The following is a 9338-nucleotide window of genomic DNA, read 5'->3' on the forward strand; positions in this document are numbered from 1 at the left end:
AAGTGTTGCGCATTTCGTTAATTTTATCAGAAGTTTACTTATCTTCTTTTTGTACCACTGGATTTAAGCAAACCAATATAAACACAATAATTGTAATTTATAAACGTTTTTTTTTATCTTATAACTCATTCTCTGTTGATACCATATTCTCTAATCCCATTATTATGCTAATTAGCAGACAATGTTTTTTAAACGTTTGAAAAATATTTTAAAATCAGTTTTAAACACATATTACAAAACGTTTGAAAAACATTGCCTGTTGATTGAAACCGCAAAATTTCGGCAAGCTACAACAGGGGCTGGATTTTTGAATTTATTCGCAAGAGAAAGGTATGCGCAAATTCTACTCTTACAGAAAAGTTGCAAGTTGATCGCATGGCTTTTAGTTAATCAACTTGCAACTTTTTTATAAGAGCAGAATTTCCGCATACGTTTTTCTTGCGAATAAATTCAAGGATCCAGCCCCAGGTGCGCGCGCGCTGTGCCTTAAAAGCCTCATTAAGAACGTATAAAGGTCTTATTTGAATTTAATTAAATTTAAATTAGATTTAGAACTTATTAAGAACATATAAAGGTCTTATTTGAATTCAACATATTAAGAACATATAAAAGTTTTATTTGAATTTAATGAAATTTGAATAAAATGTACAACTTATTAATTTCATATATGGTTTCAATAAGATTAATATTTAAATTGAATATATTAGCTAATTAAATCCTTATTAAGCCAAATTAAATACGAATATTTTGATGATGAAATGATACTGTAAGAAGTACGTATATATACTTTGTATACTACGAAACATACGTACGAGTATACACGTCGATTAAGAATATACGACATGTATTCATATGTTCGAGATTTTTAATCGAAATGTATATCGGCATTTCTTCTTATATTCTTAATTAAGTTTTATATATAGAACAAATATGAGCCATATTAATGCAGTTATTCAGCATTTATTTAAATCAAATAAAATTTAAATGGAGATTTTATTAAGGTCCATATAAAGTTCATATTTAACTGTTTTCCGCGGGTACTGCGTTAGTATATATGACAACATCAAATTGGCTTCGACGTCTCTAAAGAATGTAGCCAAGAAACTCTTTTAAACCATTTACAAAATGCATTCAAAATTGATAACATATAACATAACACACGAGGGAGTGTTGGAACAAACGCGAAATCTTGAGGTAATTTATTTTCACAATTATTTTATATAAAATAAAATTTTTACATGATAGCATCACAATTTCATTGTGTATATATTTACACACATAAAAAAATATACATGTATATTAAAAAAATTTTCATGTTTAGCCACCAGAACTACATCTTAACGTTGAAGTAATCGAAGCCAAAGAATTAGTCTCCAAAGATCCTAATGGCAAAAGTGATCCTTTCTGCGCTCTATATCTCGAATCAGCACCTACCAGAAGATATAATACTGCCGTGAAAACTTGCACACTAAGCCCAATCTGGGAAGAACACTTTGAATTGTGAGTGAAATACATATTTTCTTGCTTTTAAAAGAATTACCATTCTAATTCATCGCATTACATTTTTTTATTCATGACAAATTTTATTAATTTTCCTAAAATGTTTAGAAGTCATAAACATATTAAATATTTTAATATCTCACTAGTTTAATTAATTGTACAATTAAAAATTAATTAAATATTGCATTAGAAATGGTCAAGATTGAAGTTTTACTTTATAACTGAAAAAAATTTTTATTGGATTCTAGGGATTTTGATGCTGCCGAAACTGTGCCTGAAAAGATGAGTAAAGTTAAAGATATTAAAGGTGTTCGTGGCTTAGTTAAATTAGCGAAAGAAATTGCAGTAACGGCTACAACTGGTAGTCACAATAATGAATTCATTGGTCGATGTCGGATACCATTGAAGGTAATTGCAGTAACGGCTACAACTGGTAGTCACAATAATGAATTCATTGGTCGATGTCGGATACCATTGAAGGTAATATAACAAATTTTTTTTAAAGAGCATATTTTCATACATATATTTTATTTTCATAAATACATTGCATTGTATTAATATTGTATTTATATACACTTTAAATATTAAATATATATTTTGTTCATATATTTTTAGGATATACCCACAACAGGCCATACAATGTGGTACGCTCTAGACAAGAAAAACAAGTCCAAACGACGTGGTGTTGTGAAGCTTCGACTGGCCTTCAGCGCGGAACATAATGCACAAGTGGCCGCACAAGAGCACCGGCACCTGCTAAGAGTGCTGCTTCTTCATGAGATTAAAACGGAAAAAGTCGAAAAGTATTGTTGGTGTGGTCGTTGGTCAGGACCAGCCGAAGCGCCCATTTTTCAACATAGCGCGCAACGTGGTTTATTAGCTAGAAATCTCGCTCTGACACAATGGGTCGAATACGCAAGCATCCATCAGGAACATCCATTAAGTTTCACAGTCTTTAATAAACTCGTAATCGACTTGCTCAGACCAATGGACAGCGGTCTGTTCTCCGTTGACGAAACTAGACTCTTCTGGAAAGCGACAAAGAAAATTGTATTTTCATGTTTAAACAGTATACGAAAAATTAGAAAGTTAATTTTGGGGGATAAAAATACCATGGTACAATTATCTTCCACTTTAGGGTAATTGCTTATATTCTTACAATATTTTATTAACTTTACAATATGTGATATTAATGCAGATAATTCTTTATATTAAATATATTATTGAACCTCAATTAATATTGATATTTAATGATATTTATAATATTAAACTTCAGATTGGTAAAGCAAAATTCTTAAATGAATAATCAATAATTTTAGGATATTATCATCTATATCCTCTCTGAAAGTTCCTGAAGACATTAATCTCTTTCCGGCCAAAATGTATTTCTGGTTTTCTGAAGCTGATGATTTAAAGATAGACATAATCCAGGCTTTAGAATACACTATTACACAAAGCTGCGCCGAATGGTAAGCAAAGCAAAACGCACAAACTTAATATATTTCATTCTTTTGTAGTTTTACTAAGCGCACATTTTAATATGTTCTAGGTTTGAACACATACTAAGCAATAATTCGCCTGACACAGAATCGGATGAAGACGCGCTTAGATATTATATTAAAGTAATTCAATTAATTAGAGCGGACTTACAGAAAGCTATTGATTATTATGACAAATTATTCATAAGGTAAGTCGATCTGTCTTATAAGATGCGTAGAGAATATTTATCTATTCAATAACATAGACAATATATAAACATTGATTACAAATTTTAGGAGAGTCAATGTTCCGTATGCAAGAATGATGTATATTGCGTATGAAAAGAGAATCAGTGATATGTGCATAATCATTATAGAGGACGTGTGTGCCAGATTGAAACGAATTGAAGTTGATAGCACTGACAACGCGGAATTGAGTTTAGGCACGACTCTATTTGAGCTTTACCTCACGCTTCAAAGATATGCTACGTGAGTTTTTTAATTTTGCTATTTACATGATAACTTTAAACATTTCGCTTATTTTGACATACGATTTACAGACTTGGTCAGGTACTTTGTGCCGAAGGACAATTGGAGGATATGAAGATACAGAGTTATTACGATTGGTTTAGGGGTGGTATTGCACATTGGCTGGAAATCGCAGTGTATAAAGCACTTAAACGCATCGACAGAGCTGTCGAAATTGATACTTTGCAAGCAGTCGACAATAGCGTTCAGTATAGTTCCAGCGCTGTAGATACATTAACAACATTCTATCAAATTAAAGTTTTTTGGACGCAGCTAGTGTGGTCCGACGTTGAAGGTTCCTATACGTTCGTAGCAAGAATTATTGATGTAAGTTTGAGAATTCTATTTTCTTAAATGGATTTAAAATGGTCCATTTAAGTTAATTGTTTATACGTCGATTATTTGTAATCTCTTATCTATGAGGTTCTCTAAAATCTTATTCTTACCAAATAAAAATATATTTTACACATTGTTAATTGAAATCAATTATTAGTAATTAAATTAATGTTAATTAACCTCACAGATAAGAATACATGTCGTCAGCATTGATAATCACTTTCACCTTGCATGAATAGTTTCACAGTGGGTTTCTTCAAATGTTAAATCATGTTATGTATGATCTGAGTTTTCTATGTTTATTACAGGTAAATGCGATTCCTACGTAAAAGTCAGATTACTGCCTGAAGAGAAATTTGCCGAAATTAAAGCGCCGAAGACACGTGTGCAGAAAGAAACGATTTTTCCCCTCTTTGATGAAACATTTAACATGTTAGTAATGTATCTAATTATATCGTTTTAAAATCATTATATGTATCCCAGTAAGCAAGAAACACCAAGAAACATTTTAACTACATTACAGCAACGTTTTAACATTAATGCAATGTAGTTGAAATGTTTCTTGACGTTTCTTGGTTACTGGGATGGGATATAAATAGAAAATAGAATAGAATATTTATGAAATAATTTCAACATTTACAGTCCTCTTACTCCGGAACAAAGAGCTATAGAGAATGCTATAGTGGCATTTGAGGTAAAAGACAAGGATTTTCTCAGATCAAGATTTATGGCTGAAGCTTTTTTACCATTTAATGAGATTCCTGACATTGAACCAGAAACTGGCTATGAAAGATCCTGATGATGATGATGATGATGATGATGGCGAGTGGACTAACAAGAGTAAACCTTTACGTATGTAAAAGTTTTATAAAATTTTATAGTACCTAATATCTAGCATGAATCATAACAATTATATAAATGTATCTAATATAATAAATGTATTGATATAATTATTAGATATGTGATCAATGATCCACAGGTCATAAGGGTCGTACTCTGGTAGTATGTCCCGCATCCTTATTGTCGCAATGGGAAAACGAAGTACGGAGCAAATGCAAACGCGGTTTACTGTCTATTGAGGTGCATCATGGCACTAATCGTCAGAGCCTTCCTAAAAAATTAGCGAAAAACGATATGGTCATTACAACGTATAATATATTGTCTCGTGAATATAAAAGCAATTCTACATTATTTAAGGTACGCTAAAGCTTGCAAGTATTATTTGACTAATGAGTAGACAAAAATAGAAGTTTTTAATTTGATCTAAGCATAAAATACACATTTGTTTTGAGTTTTTAATTTGATCGCAAATTAAAATTTCTTTGCAGATCAACTGGAAGAGAGTTATACTTGATGAAGCTCATATAGTGAGAAATCACAAGAGTCAGGCATCTGAAGCGGTCTGTGGACTGATGGCAAACAAACGATTGACCCTCACCGGCACGCCTATACAAAATAAGGAGTTATATTTATACTCTATTCTGAAGTTTTTCAGATGCTCACCGTTCGATGATCTACGCGTTTGGAAACGATGGGTAGACAATAAGAATGCCGCAGGTCATCAAAGATTGGCGACGGTCATGAAGACGTTGATGTTGCGGAGAACTAAACAAGAACTGATGGCCAAAGGCGAAGATTTAGAAAATTTACCCGACAAGTCTAACGAGGAGGTGACGGTGGAACTCGACCATCAGGAACAATTGGTGTAGGAGAAAATTTTAGTTTACTCCCGTACTTTGTTCGCACAATTTTTAGCTCAACGTGCGGAAAAAGAGCACATGTTCGATTTGTATGGTGGGAGGTATAATACGTCCGCCTATCTTGCAAACCCAAGTAAGATTTGAAATAATATATGTTGTGTATAATCACCGAAATGTTTAATTATTTTTATGCATAATTGTTTTTTTTTTCCAAGACAAGGAAACTCAGTTCACGAAAGCACAGAACAAATTGCTGGCGATGCACTCCTCAGTAAAGACACATGAGATTTTGGTACTCCTTCTTCGACTACGTCAGATATGTTGCCATCCGGCATTAATCTATGCAATGTTGGATCAGGAAGACGTGAAGCAAAGCGGTATAATGGATACAGAAAACGTGGATGCCGATTTCTTATCCAGAGTGAATAAAATGTCACTCAATGGAATCAATAATGCGGATGAGGAAGACATCGGTGTTGATGAAAGAGTAGCCGGAAATCTACTTACTTCTGAGAACCCAGTGTTCGACGATGATCGCATTAGTTCCAAGGTGAGTGATAATTGTATAATCTGAAAGATTTCACCATTTTATGTGTGATTAATCCAATATATAACGATTCAGATGGCGATACTGCTTGACAAGGTTAAAGAAATTTTACAAAAGGATAACGATAAACTCATCATTGTTTCACAATGGGCAAAGCTACTGGATGTCATAGCATCACACTTGGTTGTGATAAAAGGTGCTACGTTCAGCAACTTCACAGGAGGTGTCGCCATTATGGATTATGGATATCAATATTACATATGTTTTTATTGTATTTTATTTTGTTACAAAAAGAAATGATTATACGTGTTTTTCTTTCATATATATATATATATATTGTGACGTTGCAGTTTCGCTGCATCGTTGCAGCGCCCCGCCGCCGTCACAAGGCGCGGGTTTCGCGACCTTTTTCACGCCCGAGGACGGTTCAACGAATCGATACGAGATCTCCAGGGGCATATTATAATTGCGTTACGACATACTGATCCTTTTTGTTTTATTCTGTATCATTTGCGTGGCGCCTCACCGAGCCGAAGACCGGAGTATCCTGAGAGGGTGCAGAGGATCGCGGAAAACGGAGTCGACGGGAAGGATAACGGCGAGAGATCGGACGACGGCAAGCGGATCGAAGCGACTCGCGGGCCGCCGAGAGCGACGGAGCGCAGGAAACCACGCGCGCGGCGCGTGACACCGCGGCGGGCGGACTCCTAATGGCAGGGCCCCGGGACGCCGGGGCTAAATCCGCTAATCTGCCCTCCTCACACTGCTGACCGGATTCCGGGATAGGTGGCCACCATTCCCGAACCGAAAAGGAGGAATACGGAGGCAGACACGTCCCGTCCGCCGCCGGGAAGAATCCCGGAAAAATTGCCGCGCGAGCGAAGGGCCGTTGAGCGCCCTGCGGAAAGCCGTAATTCACGGCCCTACGCACGAATTCGCCGCGAGCCTGCGAGCTCAACCCTCATTGGTCCGCGCTCCAACGTCGCGGGCCGCGTACGCCCGGGGTGGGGTGCGCTATCGATTCCGCCATCGAGCGAAATTTCGGGAGCATTCGTGGATCGTCCTCGATAACCGACGCACGTCAAAGGCCAAGTCGCGATATTCTCTTCGCGTTAAGTCGCATTTTGGGAGCTGAGTACGACGTCCGGCTGCTCTCTTTCGACCCTTGGGACGACGGCGAGGACCCTCGGGAGAGAATCTGCCTACGGTGAGGTTGCCTCGGTAACGTTTTATGTAAAGCCACGACACCGCTCCCCGGGTCGCGCTCTCGCTCGGGAAAATTCGCGATAATTAGCGTATTCGCCGACAAGGCGTATTTAGCGATCGATAGCGAGAGCGAGGGGCACCGGAATGGTCTCGTGGCCGTGGGATCGCGATCGAAATCTACGAACCTCTGGAGATCGCGGTAGGCGCGTCGATGACGACGTTCGATATAGCGAATACGCCATTTCTCGCGCCCTTCGCGTTTACGACCGCGTGTCTCGTTATGCGTAGTATTTCGCCCGGTCGAATCTTAGATTCTGCACGCGTAATTAATGGCGTCAGAGGGATATTCGCGTTGGTTTAATTGCGTTACTCACGGTTCGCGTTCGGACATTTAGAGTATCCTCGCGATATCGGCTGCGTTGAGATATTATTCGCGGCAGGATGTGGATCGCCTTAAGATACCATTCGCGTCGACCTAATGTTGCGTCTCGTTATTACTCGCGGTAATTCCGTAATCGTTCTCGCGTTAATTCGAGTATTTCGCGTTAGGCCGAGTGTCTCGGCGCATCATTTTTCGCGTTGGACGATTGCTGACGATCGCGGGTGTTGCGTTCGATCAGAATCACTTGCGTATTCTCCGTTTCGTGCGTTAGGATAAATCGGTCATTTCGCGTTAGTTATAGCATTGGTCGCGGTAATTCCGTCTATTTTCTCGCGTTAGTTTAGTATTTCGCGTTACGTCAAGCGCCCCGGCGCCTTATTCTTCGCGTGAGGATATCCCTGGCGATATCACATGTTGCGTTCGTTCCTTCTTGCGTTGGGACGTTACTCGCGTCGCGTTCGGGCGTTAGGTTAAGATTACTCTTTGCGTTAGTTTAAGATTATTCCCTGCGTTAGATTGAGATTATTACTTGCGTTAGAGTAAGATTCTTATGGCGACAGAATCCCTGCACGGGTTTGGGAACTTGCGTTCACGCGCTCCAAGCGTGGCGCATTATCATTTCGCGGTATTTCGCGCTATTATTTCGCGTTTATTTTCGTTATGTCGTAGTCAGTCGTAATTTGTACCGATATTCTATGTGATTTGTCCGCGAACCTTTCTACTATTATTAGCTGTGAAATTATATGATCTCGATGATTTTGTAAGTTTAGTTTTCCTCACACGTTCTCTTGCTGCGCCTTCCGCGCGTTTACTGAGTTAACGTAATTTTCCGTTTATTTCTGGCGTCCGCCTTATCATATTTTGTATTCGAAAATTGACGCCCGCGTTATCTACCACCTGCTATTTGCTTTTGTTTTGAAAGCCACATTGGCACTTACTGTTTCATCCAAAAATTTCTACAGAATAAATGTTATCTTTTATCTGTTAACCGCTTGAGTTCGTGATCTTGGTTATTTTGCGTCACCCCGCCGAATACCGCGCTGCCCTTCATCAACCCCGCCCTGCTATTAGGTCGAGCTAGCCATTCCCTCGCACACCGACTTATATTTCGTTTTGCGTCTCGTTTTTGGTTTTCCGCGATTTCGCGGACGCGAATTCACGCGTCTGGCGCCCAACAAGAAAATCGTTTCGTGAAGTGTCGGAGGTGCGAGAGAATCACCGGAGAGGCCTATCATCCCGCTCTCCTTTCCCCTTTTGATCCGGCACACGTCCCGGACCGCTCCGGGAGTGAAAAAGTCGTGACAATATATATATATATATATAATGGAATCTTTTAACAATCGAAATTCCGGTCCGAGAATCCTGTTGCTCTCATCTATCTATACTGTCTGCCTCTGCCTCTGCCTCGTCTACCCCAATGGTAATTGGGTGATGACAATCTGAATAAAAAGGCCATGAACCTTTCTTCTTGTCGTCGTATCCCCGCGGCTCTGCCTCTTGGTCTTCGAACTGTAAAATAATATGTATATTGTATAAAAAATTTTATGAATTAAATACATATAATATGAATTAAATTATTTTATATATAACGAGAAGATATTTATTCATTTCGATTAAGATGGTATATATGTTTGTTATTGCGATAAATGTTACCACATGCC

General features: G+C 38.1%; 2 protein-coding genes across 2 annotated transcripts; both read left to right on the forward strand.

Moving 5' to 3' along the window:
• The first annotated feature begins 1125 nt into the window (after positions 1 to 1125).
• LOC139783520 (protein unc-13 homolog 4B-like) lies at positions 1126 to 4171 on the forward strand. Its single transcript, XM_071722697.1, has 9 exons — positions 1126 to 1194; positions 1322 to 1500; positions 1749 to 1908; positions 2116 to 2639; positions 2820 to 2969; positions 3050 to 3187; positions 3276 to 3467; positions 3539 to 3833; positions 4151 to 4171. Exons 1-9 carry the CDS (start codon positions 1126 to 1128, stop codon positions 4169 to 4171), a joined length of 1728 nt encoding a protein of 575 aa, XP_071578798.1.
• Positions 4153 to 9122, forward strand: LOC139783524 (transcription termination factor 2-like). The gene is given in 7 exon segments (XM_071722698.1): positions 4153 to 4274; positions 4485 to 4694; positions 4822 to 5039; positions 5171 to 5675; positions 5758 to 6092; positions 6165 to 6333; positions 8993 to 9122. Coding segments are annotated over 6 exon segments (1455 nt in total). The 5' UTR covers positions 4153 to 4274; positions 4485 to 4594; the 3' UTR covers positions 9121 to 9122.
• Positions 9123 to 9338: the final 216 nt, after the last annotated feature.

This window comes from Temnothorax nylanderi, unplaced genomic scaffold (assembly GCF_030848795.1).
Source record: "Temnothorax nylanderi isolate EJ_2023f unplaced genomic scaffold, tnyl_v1.0 TNYL_tig0510_pilon, whole genome shotgun sequence".
In the NCBI taxonomy this organism is placed as follows: domain Eukaryota; kingdom Metazoa; phylum Arthropoda; class Insecta; order Hymenoptera; family Formicidae; genus Temnothorax; species Temnothorax nylanderi.

Bases quoted from the DNA above. Each gene is read 5' to 3' on its own strand.
- LOC139783520 (XM_071722697.1), top strand. From the start codon at position 1,126: ATGCATTCAAAATTGATAACATATAACATAACACACGAGGGAGTGTTG. The intron at 1,195-1,321 runs GTAATTTATTTT...TTTCATGTTTAG, and splicing joins AACAAACGCGAAATCTTGAG to CCACCAGAACTACATCTTAA. The intron at 3,188-3,275 runs GTAAGTCGATCT...TACAAATTTTAG, and splicing joins TATGACAAATTATTCATAAG to GAGAGTCAATGTTCCGTATG.